General features: G+C 38.9%; 1 protein-coding gene across 3 annotated transcripts in view; it reads left to right on the top strand.

The window, feature by feature from the left end:
* Window positions 1-13,615, top strand: part of PDE8B (phosphodiesterase 8B) — a 79,631-nt gene that overhangs the window by 45,635 nt on the left and 20,381 nt on the right. For all 3 annotated transcript variants that reach the window (XM_033085810.2, XM_033085811.2, XM_033085809.2), the window contains exons 6-10: window positions 3,207-3,295; window positions 5,950-6,028; window positions 6,510-6,650; window positions 7,971-8,059; window positions 8,474-8,534. In XM_033085810.2, the coding sequence (XP_032941701.1) occupies window positions 3,207-3,295; window positions 5,950-6,028; window positions 6,510-6,650; window positions 7,971-8,059; window positions 8,474-8,534 (459 nt within the window). The remainder of the gene's footprint in view (window positions 1-3,206; window positions 3,296-5,949; window positions 6,029-6,509; window positions 6,651-7,970; window positions 8,060-8,473; window positions 8,535-13,615) is intronic.

Below are 13,615 nucleotides of genomic sequence, written 5' to 3'. Positions count from 1 at the left end.
AATGTGAGTCTAAGAGAAAGGTCAGCCCAAGAATGCCAGTTCTTTACTAGTGTAGGTTCTTTCTCTCTGTCTCTCTGTCTCTCTGCCTCTCTCTTTCTCTCTGACTTTAATATTTTTCAAAGAAAAGTTTATTACTTCTCAGGTCTAGTGTTTCATTTGAACACAATGCAGGGCAATGTGTTTTGTGAGCTAGACTTAAATTGTAGGTGTAGTACCAAGTAAAGTCAGAGGAGACTTGATGGCTGTAAGGCATGGCTCAGTGGTACTCTCTGACTTGGAAGGAAAAATCTTTTTGCACCTGACAGCTGCACTAACTACTCCCTCTTGCTGTCCCAAATTTATCAGAGAGCTTGCATAATGTAATAATTCCCTATTGGAATTATTTTCAAGACTTTAAATCACATCTGATGTCAAAGTTTCTGTTTTTGCTGTGGGGTGGACATAGGAATTCTATTTGCTTGTATGGAGATCAGTAGGGACTAAATCCATTACCACACAAAGATTTAAAAATACGCCTCTTCAAACATAGAAGTGGTATTTCCAGGGAGTCTCTTATTCACTAGCAAAAATGGAATTTATTTTTGGAAAATTGCACCTGTTTAAATCATAAATTTTTCTTTATGCTGACTTATTCCTGGTTTTTATTCCTTCTTCTCAAGAAAGTCTACTTTATTACATCTGATTTTCCCTCTATATCATTAACAGCTTTTTTGTTTATGTATTAATCCTGCTGCTAATCCAGTACATTAATTATGCTGATTTTTTTTTTCCTCTCAGGCTCATAAATCTAATAGTAGTGGCCTACTTAGGATGGGCTAATTTGAATAAGCAATTTAGCTTCCTGACTGATTTTTAGCTATGATTTAAATCAGCAAACAGGGGATTTAATGTTTGCAGTTACTGAATTACAACCTTGTCTTGTATTTTGAATGTATTTTCCTTAACAGATGTTGATTCTCATTGACCAGATGCTATTAAAACTTTCTGGATTGTAATTTTAGAAGTCTTTAATATTAAAACTAATTCTTATTGCTAAGCAAAAAGAAGGATGCATTCCTGCTAGCTTATAACTCTTGTGGCTTGTACTAAATTCTGTATAGAACAACAGTGCCATCCCCTTATGATGAAGTAAAAGATAATTACAAGAGTATGTGTTACTTAAATCAAAATGTACTGCAAAATATGAAACTTCTTCTAAAAGAAAGTGTTTTGTCTGCCTTCTAATATCTGAGAGTTCAGAGATCTTCTTATTCCTTAGAAGCAGAGATTAGAAAAAAAATGTTTCATGTCCCAGTTGATTTCTCAGTTTTGAGTCAGCTAGCAAAGGACCAGCATCAGCACTATGAACTCAGATAAAGTGATTCTGTACATCTGCAAAAGACTATACCACAGTTAAGAGCTTGGTTAGCACTTTGATAAGCTGCAGTTCTTGATTCTTAGCTAAAGATTTGTGCCAAGAGCATTGTCAGTGAATAGCAGTGCTTAAATTTCTTTCAGTAAAATACTACAGTAAAATCCAGTTTATAAAGAGCGTTAGTACATTCTAGTAAGTCTATTTCATAAAATAGGTTGCCATCATGGATAAATTTTATATTATTGATACATTTGTTCTTATTCTTTTAAATTTAGCACAAATGTATTCAAATATTTAAAAGAGCACCCTAAAACTGAAAACCTAAGTCTACACTGCTGTAGAAGAGTTTGATATGCAAAAACACAACATTGTTTGCACCTTTGCTTCTGCCAACTTGATATTGTGCCTTTTGTTTTCCCATGCATTCTGTAGTGTGTGAAGTGAAAGTTCCAGAAATATTTTAAGATCTTAACATTCAGGAGTGGAACAGATCCGTGCCAACAGTTGTTTTTAATTTTACTTTTTTTGTGTTTTGCTCACAGCTTGGAATTAGGCCACTGGTCTCCAAAACAGTTTTTCATACAGGACAGAAGCAGAGATTTATTGAAAGCTATTCTTTGCAGATTTGCATGTTGCTCTGGACTGTACATGCAGCTGTGCTGTGAGAACTAGTGACAACACAGGGCATTTCCTATGATAACTAAAATCAGTGCATGTGGTTGATCAATAAATTTTAACTGAAATCAGAGAATCTACTTCTTTTGTAGCAACATAAGATTTCTGATTCAGCAGGACCTTTCAGACCTAACAGAGAAGGAACATTCTCTCCTGTCTGGAGTAAAAGTTTGTTTCACTGTGGTCAGATGCTTCTTACTTTATATACTTTTGTGCACTTCTGAATTCACAGTGACAGCTCAGTGAGATTAGTTGTGAAGCAAAGTTACTTCACTTTTGGAGTTTTAGCTGCAATATTTGCTTGGAAACAAATGCCAAATACATTTTCTTTCTTCTTTTTTTTTTTTAGCATGTATGTTTTATGTCTCTAAGGTTTGCCATTTCCATTCTGAATTAAGGATAGATATTAAAAATAAAGCATCAAGGCAATACTGTTTGTTTTGTGAAAATGTGTTTGGGGTTTTTTTCAGAGATTCTGTTTGTTGCTAAACCGAATGGGAAAATCCAGTACAGGATTTAGCATATTTTTATATACTTGCTTTGTATTTAGATATTTGTGTTGTCTTAAAAACTAGGAACTCATTCCTGAGGAAAAGATCATTATTCACAACATGTAAGGTACAACAAAAGTTTATTTCTACCAGGAAAGAAAGTATGGTTGAGGTTGGATGGGACTTCTAGAAGTCATCTTGACCAACCTCCCTGCTCAAGTAGAGTCCCCTAAAGCATGTGGTCCATGCCACACAGCTTTTGAACATCTTCAAAGATGGAGATTCTGCAACCTCTCTGGGCAACCTGTGACCAGGTCACCCCCACAGGAAAAAAAATGTGTTGTCTGATGTTCAAGCTCCCTGAAACTCCTTGTTCCTGTTTGTGCCCATTGCCTCTGGTCCTGTCACTGTGCACCACTGGATAGAAGCTGGCTGCGTCTTCTTACAGTCCCCCTTCAGATATTTATGTACCTTTATATGTTCTCCACTTCAGCGTTCTCCTATTCAGGCTGAAAAGTCCCAGCTCTCTTGGCCTGTCTCACAGCAGAGGTGCTTAATCACCCTTGTGGGCCTTTGCTGACCACATGCCAGCTCTCTTTAAGAAGTTAAAGTTTTAGATGTAGAAACAGAAATAACAGTTTAAAACTATTCCAGCCTATTTCATGCACTTTTGTTTTGTCTTCCAGCAATTCATGGAGAACAGCAGCATAACTGCTTGTTACAATGAACTGGTTCAAATAGAACATGGGGAAGTACGATCTCAGTTCAAATTACGGTATGTACCAGTGTAAGAAACTGCAAACATCAACCTCTTGGTCTAAATAATTGTATTATGTTACTTTTCTGCTTCTTCCCTGCTATGCATATGTGTGCCTTGCATCTGTATGTTTACTATACTACACTTCTGTATTTCCTCCTTCTGTTAGATAGTAAAGGAAGAACTCAGTGCTTTAAGTAACTGGTACCCTGTGAAATCTTGGTCAGTGTAGGTGTGGGCTGCAAATTTACATGATGGTAAAACTGTACAAAGTCATTCTTGATCTCATGTGTCTGAGCTTTCATATTTGAAGGCTTGAACTGAATACAATCTTGATTCAGCTCTGAGTTTTTATTTTCTTACTTGTACAAGACTTGGCAGACCAGGAGCACTGTTTTATGTTATTGAGAAGTAAATGATGTTCATTCCCACATGCGCTTTTTCTTTAATGTGACTAATTCTACATTTAATACAGTTTTTTTTGCAGGCATGTAGATATTTTTGCAATGCAACCATATGAAACTCTAGAAAAGAAATGCAGAGAAGGGGCTGTTATCTCTGTGGCATAAATTAATTCCAGTTCCATCCAGATTTTCTACAGGTTTCAGAGTCTCTGTTTAAGAAGATGATTTTTTCTAGGATTTTCTTTGCAAACTGATAACAAAGTGACTTCTCATTTTGAGTGATTGCATATTCATGCATGCAAACTGCAATTACAGTAAAATTTCAGGGAAAAAAAGAATTGAATTTTCATTTGTACAATTTCAACAGTTGTTTTCCTAAACTCAGCAGGAATATCTTCCCCTTACCTCTGTCTTATTAGGCAGATGCCATTAAAACCTAATCAGAACTGATACAGGTTAATCAGAACTCATACAGGTTATGGCATTCAGGTATATTTTTTTTTCATTTGTGTCATTTAATTAAGTGGTGAAAAGAATGTTGCACTGCACATCTGTGCTGCTTGTTGCTGATCTGTGGGTCTTCCATACAGCTTTGTAAAAGTGAAAGGGAAAAGAATGCAGTTGATAAAATGAAACTCAGGATACGTCACGTGTCCAGACACAAGAGAAATGTGATTAAAAAATAGCACCTGCCCCAGAGAGCAGAAGATGAGGTCACGTCAGTGGTCAGAAATGGCTTTCCATTCCTAGCATGGACTCCGCTTTTCCACCCAGCTGGTTCTGGTTTGAAAGTTGGTTGGACATCTGTGTGCTCATTAAAGGGGATATGGGCCATTTAAACTTGTAATTTTGCTGGCTTGCTTGCCAGATCAAATGAAAATACTAAGGCTTGAATAGTCCAAACATAGCTCTGTGTTTTCTTACAGAAAGTCTATGTAATTATATTTGTTAGCAGCTGATGTACCAGACAGGCATCTATCACTGAGACAAATTAGTTCCTTCACACAGCACAAAATCACACTTGGGAATCAGCTTGAATCGCTAGGAAAATCACATATAAAATTACACTCTGAGCTCCTTTTTTTATATGAGGAGAAGCACTTCTGTCATCTTCTGTATAAAATACTTCTATCCTACAAATCTTCATCCACACGGCTGCATGTCTGTGTTTCTTTGTATGTCTCTTCATGTATTCTATTTTGAGTTGCTTCCACAATAAACAGAAGCAGCAATGTCCTGTGTTTCTTAATTCTCCAGTCAGTGGCAATAACTCAAGCCTTACTATGCAGCCTGGAAGCAAGATGTTCCTTTTAGGTAATAACTATACAAGAATGTTTATGCATGGTGCATTTTCGCTCCCTGCAATGAGAGTTACGTAAAAGATAATTAGGTTGTCTTTAGACCAAATCAAAGATGAGGTACTGACTTCTATCAAAGCAAGTATGCCTGAGTTGTTTCTTCTAGTATTCATTCTTCCAGGTCATGGTAGGGTCTTGGAACGACATGATCTTCATGTCCCTTCCAACCCAAATCATCCTATGATTCTCTGAGATATACATTTTTCCTCAGTATTAGAAGCCTATATTAACATTATTGACATCCTGTGTAAATCATAATTTAAGTAACTCAAATTCTGCAGGTAAGAAGGTAAGGCTTTTGTTTTCCTGAATTAGTTCAAGGATAGCCCTGAAAAAAATGGTAACAAAGATCATCTGGCTTCTGAAAGATCAGGATGTACAGAAATCAAGTCACTGCATTATTACTTCGAAGAAGGAAAATCAATATTCTTTTAATGAGAATTTTGAGATGGCTCAAATTGTTTCCTTTAACTGTGTTGTATTACAGTTTCTTTGGTAGTGCCAATGCATTTGCTGTATTGAAAACTTTATATATATCTGCTGTCATGATTTTTGTGTTCCAAATCTTAAATGATCACAAAACTTCTGATGTAATAGTAATTGTTATTTTTACTGCTAACTGTTAGTACCTGCTGTTCAGAGCATGTGTATAGATACAAGCATACTATTAAGATGCTGCAGTACCTATGAGCGCTTTTACAATGTAATCTGCAGTAAAAGCACGTTAATAACAGGGATGTCTCAGGCTGGATGTTCTGAAAAAGTCATAATAAGGATAGTGACATGGTCTAGTCAAAACAACTGCTACTTTGTGGTTTGTCTATCAATAAGTACAATTTAATCATGTATTTATAGTGAACAAAATGTTCTAACAATAAAACTAATTGTGCTAATAATTTGCTACTTTCAGGGCTTGTAATGCAGTGTTTACGGCATTAGACCATTGTCAGGAAGCTGTTGAAATAACCAGTGAAGATCATGTCATCCAGGTAGGGGAGGAAATGTTAACTATTTTATAGAATTTGAAAAGAGGAACCCCAAAGAGATCTTGGCTCAGTAGTTCCTGTTCTATATCAATATTTTAGTTCTGTTGCCCATTAAAAAGCCTTGTGCAATGAACGCTTAATTTCTGGTTGCTGAAGCCTGCTGAATTTTTAAGACTTTTCCTTCTGTAACTTTGTTTAGATGATAGTTTTCAGTAATGTTGTTTCTGGTAAAACCTGCATTAGTTCTCTTTCTTTGACTTCTGATAGATTACAAACTGCCTTCTCTGTTAAGCCTTTCACTTGAATAAAATGTTTCACCATTACATAGTATTTCTGTATGAGAAACACTGAATTGTAGGAGTATGTGGTTGGGGCTTTAGCATGTAGTTTGTCACACTTTGATACTCATATATAACTTACTAGCCTTTAAATAAGTTGTTTTTGACATTGTCCTTTGTTTGACAATGTACCTTTGTTTCGGCAGTACGTTAATCCAGCCTTTGAACGGATGATGGGATACTGCAAGGGAGAACTTATTGGCAAGGAGCTCACTGAACTACCTAAAAGTGATAAAAACTCTGCAGATCTTTTGGACAACATAAACACATTTATTAAAAAAGGAAAGGTAAGCAAATAAAACAAACTCACGTGAAATTGCTATAGAGATCTATTCTGATTTGGTTTTTATTGCTGTATGTTTAAGCACACAAGATGTGGTCCTCATGAGTACATATATAAGACCAGAATTCTGTTTCTCGGATGTCTAAGCACAACAGCCCTGACACAGACAAGTGACTACATATTTCATTAGCTTTGCTTTTAGGATCTGACTGAACTCCTGCTGATTTGCTGGCTTAAGATCAGTATCAGAATGTTTTCTGTTTCTGTTTTGCTTAGAGCCCATGGAGCTTTTGTTAGTTGGAATGTAACAATTTGTCCCTCAGTCAGTCTCTCAGGTGGCTGAATCATCCAACCAAAAATGTGTAACTTCTGTCAAACAGCCAAGCCTTCACAGACTGCATACTTAAAGCGCCAAAATGTATTGGCACCCAGTGGGATGCCAATTGCTTTCCTAATAACTACAGTTAGAGTATCTGCAGTGCACTGTGAACTCCTGTCCTTGCAGTGATGGGCCTGGCAATATGTTCCCCTAATACAAGCAACAGTCTCTTGCCCCAGCTCCCCTGGGCTGCAGAAGTACCTGTCACCCTTCCCCATCTCATGTTCTGCTTCAAGACCTTTGGGGAGTTCTTTAACCTTTGAGTCACATCCAGCAATGATCTGAGCTCTGTGAGTCACTGTCTGGAGTTGTTTGTGGGTTCACCTTGGTTCATTAGCAATACCTACAGGACACTCCTGCTGTGCTCCTCCTCATTTATATTGCTGCCCAGCAGCTAGCACTGTCTGCTCAAAGGTATCTTCTACCCATTTTCCAACTTCATCCTACCCTCCTGCCGGGTAGCTCCCTCCTTAAGATCTTTCTTCTTTGAGGTTAGTTGAATATATTGCATGCCGACAGCTTCAAAGCCAAATGGTGCTTGGCACAGGGTTCATTTTTGCTTGCGCCAAGGGAAATCCTCTGGATGTGTTGCAGGTATTGCTCCTTATAGTGGCACCTAGCAAGAATGTCTGTCACCTCCTTAAGTAGCTGATACCTAAAGTTCCTTGTAAAATTGTAAAGATCCTTGTTATTTTTTCCCAAGTGGAACATAATTATACTGTCCTTATGTTAGTTAAAGGTGCTGCTCTTCATTGGGTGAATAGTTGCTGCTCACTTGCTCTCTCTGTGTTATACATAAAAGTAAATTAGTTTTATAGTTTTTGAAAAGGCAACCATGAAATAAAAATAATAATTCAGTACATAAGGACTATGCAGTAATAAACGAGTATTTGACTACAAGCTATGCATTCTCAGATGCTGTCTCTGTTTCGTGTGTTTCTTTAGGAATGGCAAGGAGTTTACTACGCAAGAAGAAAATCGGGAGACAGTATCCAGCAGCACGTGAAGATAACGCCTGTGGTTGGTCAAGGAGGGTAACTAACTTGTCCGGAACATAATTGCTTTCTGGGTTTTAGGGCCTTCTCTCTGCTTTCTGCATCTGTAAGTTTGATATGAACCCCCATGTATTTAGCAACTGGGCAACCCCCATGTTTGTGTGTGTGCTTGTACGTGTTCCCACCTTCACGATTTAGAATGGACACATTGCCAAATTCAACTCCCAGATTTGCAGGAGAATTCCTGGACCAGCAGAAGGATCAGGTGTCCTGGGACAAAAATCTCAATGTTATGCTGAAGGAGTGCTTGTCACCTAGTAGTCTTGCTGGTTTTGGGCTTGGTATCTGTTTTCCTGAGGGCTTGGAAATCTCTCCTTTAGAAAACAGTAATGTATCACTTCACTTCTCTCTTTACAATTTGACACGGTAACAAGTGATTGTTTCTGTTGCTAGGAAAATAAGACACTTTGTGTCCCTCAAAAGGCTCCATTGTACCAATGAAAACAACAAACAGGTATTGTATTTCATTCATGTGATAATTTTCATAGTTTTTAGTCAACTGATACTTTTTAGTTTACAAATTTTTCCAAGACGATGTGATCTATATTGTCAATGAGATTCTCACTGATAGTTGGAGCAAGAAAACTTCAACATTTGTATGCATTAGTTTCTGTTTGTATGACCCCTGAGTAGAGGAAGACCATCTTCCATCTTCTGGAGCAGGGATATGACGGTTGAGTCCATAACACTGTGGAGCAACACAGAATGCAATTCAAAGGGAGTTCACCCCTTTTCTGTAGAGCTGTTTTTGCCAGTCTGATCTGGTGTACTTGTGACAACTAATGGCCTAAAGGTCACTTAAAGGTGCTCCCAAGGTCTGACAATGTGTGGTACTTACATGAAGTGTAGCCCTCATGCTGGCCCTGAGACGTCACACACCTGCCAGAACAGCTGCTGCGGAAGAGTGCAACTCAAGCCATGAGCTGAGTAAACCAGAAGCAGTGGCAAAGCTGGATCTCTGCAGACCAGACACAAATTCCAGCTGCTCCTGCAGCAAACCTGGTGGTGTAGGGAGCTGTCTGCTGTCACCTTCTCCAGGTTTCCTTCCTTTGACTGAGTTTCTGAGGCAAGTTATCATATCACATATTTTGCCCTAAAAATCCTCTAGTAAGTGCCCTGTAGAGTAAAGATGTCTGGGCTTGTGTGAGCAAAGGAGTGAAGCCTGTCTTTGGCATGTGGTCTCTAGAGGAGACATAGAAAGTGGGAAGCATAGGAAGTGGCTGGAAACATTTTAGACCAAACATGTGCTCCACAAATAGGATATGTGTCCATGTTGTTTAGGGGAGGGGTTATGTATCTTGTTTAATTTAAAATTTTATGTGCTTTTATTTGTGATGTGTGTACAGACACTTAGGCAGGAAAAGTATTTAGAAAGTCACTAGTATGTCTAGTTGCCCATTCTTGAGTAGAATAATAGTGAATATTAACACATTATTGGAATACCACTACTGCTAAAAGAATTTCATAGGTGGTAACATTTGACTGTTGAAACCATCCTCCTTGCACAAATTTTTGTGGAGGTAGGTAGTAACAAATCAAGGAGAACTCTGCATAATTCTTGGAAGACCTTTGCAAGTTTATCACTGAAAAATAAGACTCATAGTATTTAAAACTGACTTCATCTTTGAACTAAAACATGTATTTTAGTATTAGAAGTGAAGTATCATTTACAGTCACATGATGTTTTAAAATGCTCAGGCTAGAGTGCAACAGAGTTTTATAATAAAAGCAGTGATAAAGTTACATGTATTTTTTTAAATTAATTGTTTAAACCTCATAACTATTGTTTCATTTATAGCTGCTTTGACGTTGATTTTAAAGTAAGACATAATCTGATGGCTTTTTCTGTATTATACACACAGCTGAAAGACTGGTACAAGGAGGTGTATACATGACATTTTTAAAACAAGATAATAAGTATTACAAACTCATACCCATATGTAAAAAATAGCAGTAGGAATACACTAAAAAGTCCTTTTGTTATTTTTTGCCCTGTAGATTAGGCTGCTTAAACCACTAATCATAGAATCATAGCTTGATTTGGCTGGAAAGGCACCTTAAAGATCACCTAGTTCCAACCCCCTTGTCACAGGCAGGATCACCTTCTACTAGAACAGATTGTTCAAAGCCCCACCCTACCTGGCCTTGAACTTCCGCAGACAGGGCATCCACAGCTCCTCTGGGGAACCTGTTCCAGTGTCTCACCACCCTCACAGTCAAGAACTTCTTCCTGATACCTAGTTTAAACCTAGCTTATTTGAATTTAAAACCACCCCCCCCTTGTCTTATCACTACACACCCTTGCAAAATTTCCTCTCATTTTCTTGTAGGCCCGTTTAGTAATTGGAAGGTGCTAAAAGACCTCCCAGAGTCTTCTCTTCTGCAGACTGAACAACCCCAACTCTCTTACCCTTTTCACATAAGAGAGGTGCTACAGCTCTCTGATCCATCTGGATCTGCTCCAGCAGGTTCACGTCTTATGCTGGAGGCCCCTCTGGCCTGTTGTGGCCCCTCTGGCAGCTGTGACACCGCAAAGCTTGGTGTCATCAGCCAACTTGCTGATGGTGCACCTGATCCCACTGTGTCCCTGGCAAAGATGTTATGTAATACTGGCCCTAGTGCAGACCCCCGAGGAGCACCACTCGTCACTCCTCTCCACCCAGACTCCCAGCCACTGACCACTGGCCATTGGCCACAAGTCTCTGAGCAGGCCCATCCAGGCAATTCCTTATCCACTGAGTGATCCACCTGTCAAATCCAGATCTCTCCAATGTATAGTCAAGGGTGTGCATGGAAGCATCAAATGCTTTGCACAGGTCCAGTTAGATGACATTCCCTTATCCACCTGTTGTAGGAGGCCACCAAATATGCCAGGCATGATTTGCCCCTAGTGAAGCTGTGCTTGTTGTCAACAATTATCTCCTTATTTTCCATGTGCCTTAGCATAATTTCCAGGAGAATCTGCTCCATAACTTGCAGGGCACAGAGATGAGACTGGCCTGTGATTCCCTGGGTTTTCCTTTTTCTTTTTTAATCTTTAGAAATTACAGTTAAGTAAGTTTCCCCATTTCCAGTCACTGGAAACGTCACTGGACTGCCATGACTTCTCAAATCTGATGGATAGTGGCTTAGCCACTTCCTCCACCAACTCCTTCATGACTCACAAATGCTGATCAAGTCCTGTGATCTGGTGTTCCTTCAAGTTCCTTGGATGTTCCCAAACACAATCTTCTCCTACAGTAGGTGGTTTTCATTTTCCCAGTCCCTGCCTTTACCTCCTGTGATTCAGGCAGTGTACGTGGCTGGAATACTTGCTGAAGGCCAAGGCAAAAAAGTCAGAGAGTACCTCAGCCTTCTATGTGTCCCAGGTAACCACATCCCATTTCCTTCCAGAGAGGGACCAGATTTCCTCTAATCTTTTCTCAATTCACCAAGGTACCCGTAGCAGCTTTCCTTGTTGTTATTTATGGCCCTCCAGATTTAATTCTATCAGGCTTTAGATTTCCTAACATGATCCCTGGCTCTTCAGACATTCTCTATATTACTCCCAGCTACCAGCCCTTGCTTCCAGACTCTATAGGCTTCCTTCTTTTCTTTGAGTTTGTGAACAAGTTCTTTTTTCATCCATACAGGCCTCCTTGCATTTCTGCCTGACTTCTCTTTGTTGTAAAGTATCACTCCTGGACTTGGAAGAGGTGATCCTTGAATATCAATCAGGTTTCTTGGGCCCCTCTTCCCTCCAGGGCTTTAGTCCATGGCACTCTACCAAGCAGGTTTGTGAATAGGCCCAAGTCTGCTCTCCTGAGGCCCACAGTAGTGAGTTTACTGTGTGCCCTCATCAATGCCCTGAGGGTCTTGTACTCCTTCATTTCATGATTGCTGCAGCCCAGGCTGCCCTTGAACTTCATGTGCCCCATAGCCTCTCCATGTTAGTGAGAGAAAGGGAAGTTAAGAAACAAATCTTAAGGGCTTGTGTCCAAGGCAACATTCATATTCTTCTGTACTGCTGGAAAGTACCACCCATTCCTGTCTTTTTAGTATTGGTCCATGAGAAGCTACTTCAGCATTATAGACCTAGGGAGCTTTGCTCTTGGTGATCCTAGGGAATATGGCCTTCAAAAGATTCTCCAGATACAGAGATCTGCCACAAAGGTAAAATACCGCAGCTTAACAGAACATATGGTCTGTGGAGATTCAAGGTCCCCTGGAGAAAAACAAGATGTATCTGACAGAACTATGTAAGTGTTCTGTTTCACTTCTGCCACAGAAATATCTCATGCCTGTAGGAGATCCTGGACAAGGCAGGTTTTCTAATATCCATGCCTTAATACTTGCAGCAGTAGACCTTTTCCTTACACTAAAAAAAAAGGTTCCTTTTCAAGCCACAGATATATCTTTACGGAAGGATAAAAAGAAATCAAATGAAATATTTACTTAAGTTACAGAGCAGTAAAAGCTGTCATAATTCAATTTTTGATGCAAATGTCTAATGTTTCACTGCATCAACATAATTTTAAACAGCTTGATCTCAGCATCAAGAGAGCATATGTTGATTTCAAAACATCCTTACATCATTATACACTGTTACACCTTAAAAAACATATATGTGTTTTTTTGCCTGTACCAAAAGTCTCTGTAAGGGATATCAGAGACCACTGGAACCTTCATGTATTTCTATGCCAGATTTATCACATATAAAAACCTAGCATGTTAAATTTATGCATGGAAAAAAATATCTAAAAGAGTATTAAGCATTCTTACAGTGAAGATTTATGAATGGGGATTGACTTTCATGTGACTATTCCCATGTGCTGAGCCTAGGTAATTATTAATGCTGCCATTGTCAATTTGAGACCTGGCAGGATAGAGTCCAGTGTTTTCACATTCATAAATTTATAAGAGAGGTGGTGTTTCTTTCAAGAACATATTGACCCAAGATTAACTGTGTAACTGCCCTCATAACTTACCTTACATGGCTCTTTCAGGACATGCCTGCAGAAGGGGAAGAGAAATATTCAGAACAGAAATGTGGTTTATTTTTTTAGAAAAGCACTTGGAGGACTGTGCCTATGTTTCTGCCAGTTGTGCAGTAGAGATATATCCACTGGCTTTGAGAGAAGCTCCAGGCTGAGGCCAGAACAAGCTGTTCAGATGCCTTGTGTCACTGTACCATATTTGATGAGATTTCCTTAACCTTACTGTGTTTTGATGAGATTATTTCTCTAAGAATTTCCACATGGTTACAAGAGAGGTGTTCAAGCTTTCAAAAATTTTTTGGATGAAGAGTCAGGTCTTACACTCCCCTGTATAAGATCTATATGGAGCATGAGCAAAGGGTTTCCCATTCCTGTTTTTTTAATTCATTAAAAAAGCCATGCCTGAATTTTATGGTTTTTTACTCCTTTCCATTTTCTCTTTTCCTTTCACCCTCTTTGCCTGCCTCCCTCCCACAGCAGAAAGGAAAAAATGAAAGGTGTGCTAGAATCACAAAGAGAATTTGTATCATTCCTTTCCTTTCTTTCCTGAATAATCTCC

Source organism: Catharus ustulatus, chromosome Z (assembly GCF_009819885.2).
Source record: "Catharus ustulatus isolate bCatUst1 chromosome Z, bCatUst1.pri.v2, whole genome shotgun sequence".
In the NCBI taxonomy this organism is placed as follows: Eukaryota; Metazoa; Chordata; class Aves; order Passeriformes; family Turdidae; genus Catharus; species Catharus ustulatus.
Note: the sequence above shows the minus strand (reverse complement) of the source record. Positions and strands in the feature narration are given on the sequence as shown.